At 59.2% G+C, this 11,037-nt stretch overlaps 2 protein-coding genes across 2 annotated transcripts; both read left to right on the top strand.

The window, feature by feature from the left end:
• Nucleotides 1–100: 100 nt before the first annotated feature.
• TPGS1 (tubulin polyglutamylase complex subunit 1) lies at nucleotides 101–2,585 on the top strand. The gene is made up of 2 exons (XM_080384171.1): nucleotides 101–926; nucleotides 1,017–2,585. Exons 1-2 carry the CDS (start codon nucleotides 577–579, stop codon nucleotides 1,546–1,548), a joined length of 882 nt encoding a protein of 293 aa, XP_080240297.1. The 5' UTR covers nucleotides 101–576; the 3' UTR covers nucleotides 1,549–2,585.
• A 1,023-nt stretch (nucleotides 2,586–3,608) lies between these two features.
• On the top strand, nucleotides 3,609–10,630 carry CDC34 (cell division cycle 34, ubiquitin conjugating enzyme). Its single transcript, XM_080384168.1, has 5 exons — nucleotides 3,609–3,963; nucleotides 7,088–7,174; nucleotides 7,830–7,927; nucleotides 8,321–8,455; nucleotides 9,684–10,630. Exons 1-5 carry the CDS (start codon nucleotides 3,613–3,615, stop codon nucleotides 9,892–9,894), a joined length of 882 nt encoding a protein of 293 aa, XP_080240294.1. The 5' UTR covers nucleotides 3,609–3,612; the 3' UTR covers nucleotides 9,895–10,630.
• The last annotated feature ends 407 nt before the right edge of the window (nucleotides 10,631–11,037 follow it).

Here is an 11,037-nt window from a genome sequence, read left to right as displayed (position 1 = left end):
GGTGGCCCAGCAGCCCTTCACTGGTCCCAGGCCTGGTGGCTCATGACCAGCACCGGACTCTGCAGCCCCCCTGACTAGCACTGGCCCCGCAGCCCCTCTCCAGCCCCAGGGCTGGCGGCCACTCACCAGGCCCAGCGGCCTGTCACTGACCCCGGGTCCTGCAGCCCCTCACCAGGCCCAGCGGCCTGTCACTGGCCCCGGGCCTTGCAGCCCCCCGAGCAGCACTGGGCCCTGTGGCCTTCCACCAGCACCAGGCCTGTGCCCCCTCACCGACCCCTGACGAGCACCGAGCCCTATCGCTCCCCACCGGCACCGGCAGCGTCCGCAGCGATCGACGCGCGCCCGGTTGCTAAGGGCGGGGCACCTGCCCGGAGTTGCCATGGCGGCCGGGGCGCCCCGCCGCGTTACGGCTGCCGGGGCGGCTCCTTTGCCCACACTCAAGATGGCGGCGCGCCCGCGCGCCCTCCCGCCCAGCCGTCCGCTGCCAGTGTGCAAGATGGCGGCGCGCGAACTTCCCGCCTCGGCGGAACGGCGGTGCAAGATGGCCGGAACCCGCCTTCGCCGCCCGCAGCCAAGATGGCGGCGTACGAGAAGCGGCGGGCGGCCGCCGGCCCGGCCCCGGCCCCCGCCCCGGCGGCGGGCAGCGGGCCGGCGGAGCCGGCTGGGGCGGCGGTGGCGGCCGGCGGGCTGGGGAGCGAGGCGGAGTTCCTGCTGCGGGCCGGCGTCAGCGCCATGGTGCGGGAGGCGCTGCTGAAGGTGCTGGAGGCGCGGCCCGAGGAGCCCGTCGCCTTCCTGGCCGACTACTTCGAGCGGCTGGTGCTGGGCAGCCCCGGCGCGGCGGGAGAGGCCGCCGCGGAGCAGCCGGGGCCGCCGCAGCGCCTGGCCCGGGCGCTGTGGTACGTGCGCCTGGCCCACCACTCCCACAGGTGCGGGCGGCGGCGGGAGGCGCTGGGAGCCGCGGCCGGGGGCGGGCGGGGGTGAGGCTGCCTCTCTGTGTCTGTGCCGTGTCGCGACAGGACGGCCTTCGACAGCAACGCCGGCGCGGCCTACGAGGTGCTGGGGGCTGGCGGGCGACGGCACAAGGCGGGCGTGGACGGGCGGCTGTACAGCGAGCTGCTGCGGCGCATCTGCCAGCACGGGGGAGCGCCGGCGGAGGCGGCGGCGGCGCTGCTGGGGCGGGTCCGCTGCCGCGACCACGAGGCCGTGCCTTTCGACGTCTTCCGCTACGGCGTCCTCACCTGCTTCGTGCTGCTGGAGTTCGCGGCCAAGGCGGATGCGCTCTTCGGTGTCCTAGACGGCGGCTCCGGTGCTGCCGACGGGAGGGTCTGCCAGGCCGTGCTGCGGGCGCTGGAGGATGCGCTGGGTGCCGGCCACTTCTCGCTGCCCGGGCGGTACCTGGAGGCGGGCTCCAAGCTGGGGCCGGATGGCCTGGCCCTGGCCATGGACCGGGCGCTGCAGGAGAGGAAGCTCAGCACCTCCATGAGCAGGGAGGAGTTCCTGAAGAAAGCCACTGCCTTGTTTGTTGCAAAAGTGAAGCCTGTTGAGTAACACCTGGGTGGGTGCGGCGCCAGGTGTGTCCGCTTTGAACCCCTCCAGTGCTCCATGCAGAGCCGTTTGTGCAAAGGAGGCTCCGGACCCTGGTGTGAAGCTGGATGGCGAGCACGGGGCACTGCCCAGGCGCTGCCTGGAGAGCCTGGGTCTGCCTGACGGGAGATTCCCAATTTCTGTACTCCCATCCCTGTTCTGAGCATGACAGGTGCCTGGCCTCCTCCAGCACTGGATGTGTCCCTACCTGCTGTGCCTCTCCCAGCCGTGGCTCCTTCAATCCAGCTGGCATTAGTACATCTTTTCTAGGTGTTAAGTGGGGACTTGCAAGAAGGCCTGTAAGCTGTGGGGCAGCGTTAGTCATTAACAATGAGCCAGAATGAAGTAAACGTGGGGCTGGACTTTCAAGTATCCTGCAGTTTCGTCCTAGCCTCGGCAATGTCATGTTTAGCAGCTTCAGTGGGGAACTTTGTTTCTGCTTTTGGGTTTGTTTCACACCTGCCTGTGAAGTGGGGATGACGCTTATCTACCTCACAAACTACTGTGAGGATTTGCAGGTAAATATGGGGCTAATCCAGAGCGTGAGATAAAACATTATTTTATTAAGCAAAATATTTTCAGCGCCTAGCAAATGAGAAATGGCTGGCTGGGAAGCAAACCTCACCAGGAAGGGCTGCGAGCCAGAAAGGTTCTGCCTCTGCCGGCAGCCAGACTGTGAGGCGATGAGGTGTCCTTGCTGTCTGCGCACTCAGTGTTTACCCAGCCGCCTCTGGCCACTGTGGTCCAGACTCTGAAGATCAAAGCTCATACCCGAGCAATGACTTCTCACGCAAAGCTGCAGAGTGCTCCAGGTTCAATAATGACTGGGGATGTGGAGCACTGGCTCAAGACAAGACAAACCCCCTTCCCTGAGGTTGTAGTTTGCTTTTGAACAGAGATGCGTGTTGAGCCATGTGTTATTTATTTGAACTTGTCTGTTAATTATTTATACTGTGCAAGTATTGGTTTACTGTAAGACATTTAAAGCTTTTTATTATTTTTCTAGTGGCCAATTTCTTTACTGCCTGGCGGCACGTAGTGCCAGGACGAATCTGAGCAGCACTCAGATTCTTGAGGCAGTTTCTGTCTTTAGTGGTTGATGTCGGCAGCCTGTAGCAGCCCGCCCGGCTGACAGTACAGGAGTGCAAAGCACTTGTAGTCACTATTAAAAAAAAAAAAAACACAAACCCAAAAACCCTGGGAGGATGCCCTTCATGCTTAGGGGTGTTTGTTTTGTTTTGCTGAGCGGATGTTTTGATCCCCGCAGGCAGCAGCAGGGGCACTACCTGGAGCTGGTCTGGGTGACTCCTGCACTGCAGGTGACAGGATGTGACACAAGGGGATGTGGGAGCCAAAGATGCCGGAGAGATCTCTGCTGGGGCCATGCCAAGAGCAGCCTCTGCTTGAATTCCAGATGCTGCCTTGTGAGATGCTGTAAAGAATTACGTAGGTGTAGTAATTGTGCTAAGTGCTTCCTCCTGGCTGATGGATGTAACCATCTGGTGAAGTGTAATCCACTTTACTCATGCTAAATGCTGACCTGAAGCAGCAGGGCCGTCATCCAGGGTGGGTTTTAGTGTTGGTCGGCGTGCTGAGGGTGCCCTGGTGCCCACGGGTGGGGGGGATCGGGGAACCCGCGGCGCTGAGGCCCGCAGGGCAGTGAGGCCTGCGCGGCTGCTCAGGCCCAGAGGGGAAGTGGCCGCTCTCTGAGGTGACCCTCGCTTAGGCGATGGGTTTGCTTGGCCGGGAAGCTGGCTACGATACTCGGGGAGGCCAGAAGCACCGACGCTCGCTGTTACAAGCGGGTTGGGCCGGCACTGCCGCCTACACCGGCCCTCCGAACACAGCACAAGCGCGGCCGCAGGTACCGAGCACCCGCCACCCCGCAAAGGCTGCCGGGAAGGAGCCCCGCCCCCGCCGGCAGTGCGCTGTGATACGCGGGTATGGCCCGGGGGGAGGGGCCGCCACGTCCCCGCCCCGCAGCCGACGGCACGCTCTGATAGGCCAGCCGCACTCTACGGGCGGGGCATGATCCGGCCCCGCCCTGCACGGGCGGACTACAGCTCCCGTCGTGCCCCGCGCGGCTGCGCTCGCCGCGGCCGCGGAGCAGCAGGAGCTCTTGCCGCCGCCCCCCTCCCCGCAGCGGCAGTTGCGCCTACGCTAGTCCCCGGCTTTGATCGCGGCCTACCCCAGCTCCTCGGTATGGCGCGGCCCCTCGTGCCCAGCTCACAGAAAGCGCTGCTTCTTGAGCTCAAAGGGCTGCAGGAGGAGCCCGTGGAAGGGTTCCGGGTCAACTTGGTGGACGAGGGGGACCTCTACAACTGGGAGGTGGCCATCTTCGGCCCTCCGAACACGTACTACGAAGGCGGGTACTTTAAGGTGAGGGGCTGGGGGCAGCAGGAGGGCATGCGGTGTCAGGAGGACCGGTGTCTCGAGGAGGTGAAGCTCTGGTGGAAGGGGGAGCTTGGTGTGTGGGTAGCAGGACGTGGCGGGCAGAGGTGTGTGGTGGGAGATGGGGCTGAGGAGGGGTGAGGGCAGGGTGGGTGGCGTTGAGGAATACACTGGATGCCTTGGGAGGGGATTTAGAAAGGGGGAGAGACCGCAGGAGAGTGGGGAGACCCTGGGAGGGGGCTGTGGGGCAAGAGGGAGGGGGTCTTCGGGGTTGGGTTGAGGTGGGTACAGGGGGAGCTGACAGGGGTGATCCTGAGCTTAAGAGGGTGGTGAGGGCCAGGGAGACCTGGGTCTATAGCGGGACACCTTGGGGTCGCTGGGGCTTTGGGAGCTGGGGTGTTCCTGGGGTGTTTGCACAGAAGAGGAGCCAGTGTGCCGGTGGCTGCTGCCAAACTAGGCATCTTCTTTGTAAGGTGGATTTGCCCCTCCTGAGGTTCTATCTCTGAGGACTTTTCCACCTTCCTGCCCCTCCATCCCCTCATCTGTGGGTGCAGGAGCGCGATCTCTGGGTCACTTATGATCCTTCTTCTGGAGGGGGGACCTGAGGCATCGCTGTGGAGCCAGAGGGAAGGGACAAAGGGCTTTCCTGTGCAGGCACAAGTGGCCCAGCCCAAGCGAGCAGAAGCTCAAGCTGCGTGGGGAGCGGGTGTTGTGGTTTTGTTTGGGGTTTGAGAGCTGGGGAAGAAAGTGTGCATGGCCTGACTGCGCAGTCCCTATCCGGAGGATGTGTATGTGCTCTTCCCAGGTGTTGTGCAACCTGTGTAGCTGTTTTCTTCCTCTTTCTCATCCTCCCTCCTCCACTATGAGCTCTTCTGTCTTCATCTTGTTGCTGGCAGGGTGGGGATGCACCCGGGGTGAGTCAGCCCGAGGGTCAGCTGTGCCCAAGAAGCTGGGTGGTTTGTTTTTCCTGTGGAGCAGTGGCAGGCAAGTCTGATGCTTCACAGTCAGGTTTTATTTCTTCACTGAAATGGAGTCTTTTTCCACAGCCTCTTTTGGCACTAGGCCCTTTGAACTCTTACCCTTTCAGCAGCTCATGCTCCTGTTTTGTGCCTGAGAGCTTCCAGGCTGCTGTAGCAGCAGATGAAACTTTCTGCGTAAGAGGAGAATGAAGGGGACAAGTCCTTTTCCAGCTTGTGGTAACATCAGCCTGTTTGTGTACGGCAAAGTGGAGTTGCTTTCCGAGCCCCCTTTCGGATCGCTTTGCCTCTGGCTGGTTTTGTTCTGATCCCCTGTGACACAACAAAGGGGATTATTCTGCAAAGTTCAGCTGTTTGGCCAGAGCCCAGCGCTGGGCTGCGTGTTGCTGTGTGCGTGCTGCCCTGGCCTGCCTGAAGCTCCACGCACACACAAAACACATCCAGCCCCAGCTGCCACTTCACTTTTCCTTCTTTCCACCCCTTGTCCTGTGCCACAGAGCACAGGGTGCTCGGGCAAAGGGCCAGTCTGGAAGGCAAGGCAGTAACGTGTGTAGGGATGGGCCCATTGTGGTCGGGGGCTCCTCGGACTTGCAATAAGATCAACTTGTGCTGGGGCCAGATCCTGGCAGGGCAGGAGGTGAGCAGAGGGGTTGGAACTCAGGATGTAGTTGGGGTTGGTCAGGGCAGCAGGGAGCAGGAAAGATGCCTCTCTGCCTTCTACACTAAGCCTTTAACGGCTGTTAGCTGACGACTGGGTTTGGCAGCATCGCCTATTGTTGAGGCTGTAATTCCAGAAACATCCAAAGCCTCATTTGCAGTTATCCTCCTGAATGGGGACTGCACCGGGCTTGTTCTGTGGGTCAAGAGCGATCCTGGGTGACTGTCCCCTACTGCTGGGCAGAGCCGGGTGGTTTGCACTGTTGTTTCACAGATGTGATGTCTAAATTCTTGTGTACGTGAACTGAGAGAGCAAGAAATGTTCAGCAACTTGTTGGTTGTTTTAAATCTTCACCATTTTTTTTTGTTTGTTTCTGGCTGTTGGCTTTTTTGGGAGCAGTGACTGAATCTTGATCTGGATGTTTGCTTCCAGAGCCTGGAAACACCCAAAAGCTGGAACAGTCACCGCAGGTTGTGCAGTGATGTGGGCGAAGCAGCCCCCATTCCCTTGGGATGCCTGGTGCTGGTGGGCTGGGACAGCGGCTCTCTGGGATGGATGGGGGGGGATGTTGCTGTACATCTCTGCGCCGCCTCTTTGTGGCTTTGCCCACTCACTTGGAGGCTGAAAGTGAGCCTGTCTGTTTGTCCTGCCTTAATACCTCATTTTTGTGGCCGTCACCAGTAGGAGAAGCCAGTGGTGGGCTGGTCGCCTCTGCTGGCGCTGGAGTCATGGACTACAGCATGATCTTCATGTGCTTTTATTTTTAGCACCTAAGCTACGCACTGCGGCCAGTTTTGACTTGGTCTCTTTTTTTTCAGTGGTGACGGGCTATTTTTAGAGATTCGATGTGTTAATTGGAGCACTGAGCACCTGATGCTTCCTCCCCTGTGAGCTCTGAAGGATAAACAGCCTTTTCTCTGGTGGCATGGCCATGGTGTCCCTGAAAGCAGGACCAGGGACAACCCCAGACTGGCAATCTGACTCAGTGCTGCTCAATTTGTTCAGACACACGGCTTGAGCCCTGTCTGCTGCCTTACAGCCACGAGGCCCTTGCCCTGCTGCCCTTTGCCATTCAGAAGCAGCCTGCCTGCCCTCGGTGTCGTCGCCCTGTGCCGTGGGAGCGGGCTGCGAGCATGCAAGGTGTGTGCCAGACCAGCACCGTCAGCTCCTGCTGCGCTCTGCCTGGGGCCTGCTGCCTCCCTCTGTGTTGGAGAGCACCGGGTGGGCTCGAGGTTACAGGGCAGGGTGGTGATGAAGGAGCTGCTGCAGCTTGCAGACCCATCTGCTCGCCTTCCTCTGCACAGCTGTGCTGCCGGTGTCCTGCCTGCAGAGCCGGCAGGCGTGGAGGCTCCGTCTCTGCAGGAGCACGGCTGGACTTGGCAGAGGCTCCTTTTTCCTGATGGTGTTGGAGATCTGTGGTTTCCTTCCCTTCCTTCTCACAAGCTGATGCTTGCTTCTCCTGATTGTTTACTTGCAGGCTCGTCTCCGGTTTCCCATCGACTACCCTTATTCCCCTCCTGCCTTTAGGTTCTTAACCAAAATGTGGCACCCCAATATTTATGAGGTAGGTTGACTGTGACAGCATTGGGGTGTCTTGGACGGGCAGGGGGGGCACGTGTCCATCTGTTGTGACGGCATTGGATGAAAATGCCAGACACTGGAGCATGACATTGGAAACTCAGTGCCTTTGGCATTTAGTGCCTGGCACTGGAAATGCAGCTAACGAGCTTATGACAGCCGGTCTCCTGTCCTGGAGCTGTTTCCAGGTCAGCCAGGCTTTCCAGGTTTGAGGGCTCCCACGCTTGGCTAGCAGGGACATTGTGCTTAATTGCAAGATTGGACACCAAGCGATTTGCGCGGCACCGGGGCTGTGTGCTTGCGGAGGATTGCTGCCTGGGGGTGAGGGGGTGGGCTGTGTCGGGTGGGCACTGGGAGGGCTCTGCTGGAGGTGTGATGTGTTGGGGCATCAGGCAGCTGTGTCTGTACTGCACTGACAGTCACGGGGTGCTTGCTCAGGGTGCGAGGCTACAGGCAGCAGAGCAGGGACCACCACTTCTGCTGTCCCTTCCTAGGGATGAAAGGACAGGCTGGGATTGCCTCACCTGGGTTAAGCCAAAGTGCAGAGCGAGCAGGCTGCTGGAACAGAGCACCGAGCTGCTGCTGGAGGGTGCTTGGGACAGCAGCAACTCCTAAGGATCCTGTTTCGCTTGTGCTTTCAGACCGGTGATGTCTGCATCTCCATCCTCCACCCGCCGGTGGACGACCCGCAGAGCGGGGAGCTGCCATCTGAGCGGTGGAACCCCACTCAGAACGTGCGGTAAGGGCTGCGTGGGGAGCGAGCTGCGGGCAGGAGGCCTGTCTGAGGGCAGGGCTGGGGAAGTGGGGAGATGGGGGGGACTGCCTTCCGCTCCCAAAGCCTGCAGGGGATGCCTAGAGGTTGTTGAAAAGTGCTTGGGCTGTGTGCTTTGGTGAAGAACAGTTAGAGCTTGCGTGGGAGCGTGCGTGAACCCAACAGCCCATGCGGTGCTGTCTCCTGCCTGGCCTGCTTCACTTTGCTGAGATGTCCCCTTGCTGGTGGGCCATCACCAGGGTCTCCTCCCGAGCCACAGGACGCAGCAGTGCCATGACACTGAGGCTGCTGGCACTGCTGGGACACGGGCAGTGGCTGACCTGCCTCGGCTCTTACCTGCTCGTGTTTATTGATTGCCAGGACCATTCTCCTAAGTGTGATCTCGCTGCTGAATGAACCCAACACATTTTCTCCAGCCAATGTGGATGCCTCTGTGATGTACCGCAAGTGGAAGGAGAGCAAAGGGAAGGACCGAGAGTACACAGACATCATCAGGTGCGTGCTGAGCTGAGCCCAGGCCCAGCAGTACTGTTGAGTACTTGCTAAGCTGCAGTCTTGTAGGACATGGAGGATCTTGGAGGCATATCCCTCCCTGCTGAGTCCTGTCTGGGGACTCAAGGCCACGTTGAACGAGGCTTTGAGCATCCTGGTCTAGAGGAAGGTGTCCTTGCCCATGGCAGAGGGGTTGGAACAAGGTGATCTTTAAGGTCCCTTTCCAACCCAAACCATTCTACGATTCTACAGTTTGCAGGCTGGTAGGAGGAAAGGATTCTAGATATCAGAGTATGGCTTTTGGGAAAAGCTTGGCTGGAGGGCCGTGCTAGGCTTGCTCTGGTACTCCAAACGGTTTTCTTCCTGCCACCTGTATGTGGGAGCTTCAGAGGACTTGGGTGGAAGCAGCAGAAGCGTCCAAGCAATGAAGCTGGTGAAGGATATGGAGCACAAGTCCTGTGAAGAGCAGCTGAGGGCACTGGGGGTGTTTATCCTGGAGAAAGGAGGCTGAGGGGAGACCTTATCGCTCTCTACAACTTCCTGAAAGGAGGTTGTAGTAAGGTGGAAGTTGGTCGCTTCTCCCCAGTAACAAGCGATAGGATGAGAGTAAACAGTCTCAGGTTGTGCAGGGGAGGTCTGGACTGGATATTAGGAAAACTTTCTTCACTAAAAGGATTGTCAAGCATTGGAACCGGCTTCCCAGGGAAGGGGGTTGAGTCACCATACCTGGGGGCATTTAAAAGATGTAGACAAGGTGTTTAGGGAACGTGGCTTAATGGTGGGCTTGGCAGTGCTGGGTTAACAGTTGGATTCAATGATCTTAAAGGTCTTTTCCAACCTAAACAACTCCATGATTCTGTGTGCCCAGCTTTTCACTCAGCCTAAGCCCTTTTTGGCTTCAGAGCTGAGGATCTGGGTTCGTAGCAGATGTGGTTCCAGCATGGCCGTGCTGTCAGGGCTGTCTCATGGGACCAGCACATGAAGCTCCTGAGCTGCAGACTGGCCAGCCCTGGTGTGGCAAAGGTGGCCCGCAGAGCAGGGGCAACATTACAGCGTGGCCATGTTTGTTCGTGGGGCTCTCTCCCCTGTCCTCTCACTGGTCTGGTGTGAGTGAGTGACCCACAAGTGGGGAAGGGCTCTGTCGCTGGGCATCCCTGTGGGGTGAGCCACACACGGTGACATGGGTGTGCTGTGCAAAGCCCTGTTCCCAGCCCTGCCACTTGCCCTCCAGGAAGCAAGTCTTGGGCACAAAGGTGGATGCTGAGCGGGATGGCGTGAAGGTTCCCACCACGCTGGCGGAGTACTGTGTGAAGACCAAGACTCCAGCCCCAGATGAGGGCTCAGATCTCTTCTATGATGACTATTACGAGGATGATGAGATGGAGGAAGAAGCAGACAGCTGTTACGCTGATGAAGACGACTCTGGCAATGAAGAATCTTGATGTCCTTCTGGCACTGCAAAACTTACTATAAACTACTGAATTTTACCTCAACTAGGACAAACTGGTTTGAATTTAGGATCTGTCAGCCCTGAAATTAACTCTCTACCTCGCAGGGAGACTGTTCTGCTGTTGCAAAAGAAATCCCACCACTGTCTTTGTAGAAAAAGCAAAAAACCAAAACGAAACCCTATTTTATAAACTTCCTGGGTGGGAGGTGGGTGGGGAGGGGGAAGTTGCTTTGGGGCATTCATGAATCCACAGAAACTGGGGAACTGGCAGCTCTGGCTGGTTGAAGAGTGACAGCAGAACCTGGTGCTGGTTGCCCATCGTTTGGGCATGTTCAATGGGCAGCCCCGTGTGGGAGGAACAGCTTGGGGAGGCTGTGGAGCTGGTGAGTGGTTGCTTTGGGTGGGAAGTGTGTGAGCGTTGTGTAGCTTTCTGCAGCCTCTGAGGTGCCCCAGCAGGAAGGGCTGCAGGCTGAGCGCTGCTGCCCTCTGCCCCTGGCACGGCTGTCCCTGGTGCAACCCTCCTGCTGCCCCTTTCCACGATGCTGGAGCGCAGGGAGCAGGGTGGGAAGGGCCAGGATATCGGGCAGGACATGCCTGGCAGCCGCTTGACACCGCAGGGTGTGGGGATGCACTGTTTGTAGTTCTTAACTAGCTAGGAGGGATGGGCTAGTTCTGAGTCTTTCTGCTTCTGTTTTTTTGGAAACTATTTAATAAAGTACTTCAAGGGAGTGGTGTGTGGTGCGTGGGTGAGGCTCTGCCTCTGTCTGTGCGCAGGCTGCGGGGGTTTCCATGTCAGCCGTGGACCAGCTCCTGCCCTGCAGCCCTGGCAGGGAAGGGTGGGTGGGCTGGCTGCTCTCCCAGGGCTGTGGCTGGGGGTTGCGGGGTACCCTTGGGTCTCGCAGCACCCCTCTGCCCTCCCTCCTCAAACCTGCAGAGCGGCCAGGAGCGTCTGGGCAAGGTTGCCTTTGGCGTGGAGAGCATCTCTGCCCTTCCCGGGGCGGGGAGGCTGCTGCTTTTACTGCCTCGGCCCCAACGCTGTGGCTGACGCTCGGTCTCTGCCTGGGCAGAAGGGTGGGCTCCACCGAACCCCCCAAACCCTCCAGCTCTGTACTGGGAAGGTCTCTCCCTCTTGCTC

Source organism: Falco punctatus (genome assembly GCF_963210335.1).
Source record: "Falco punctatus genome assembly, chromosome: 4".
In the NCBI taxonomy this organism is placed as follows: Eukaryota; Metazoa; Chordata; class Aves; order Falconiformes; family Falconidae; genus Falco; species Falco punctatus.
This window is presented reverse-complemented; position numbering and strand designations above follow the sequence as displayed.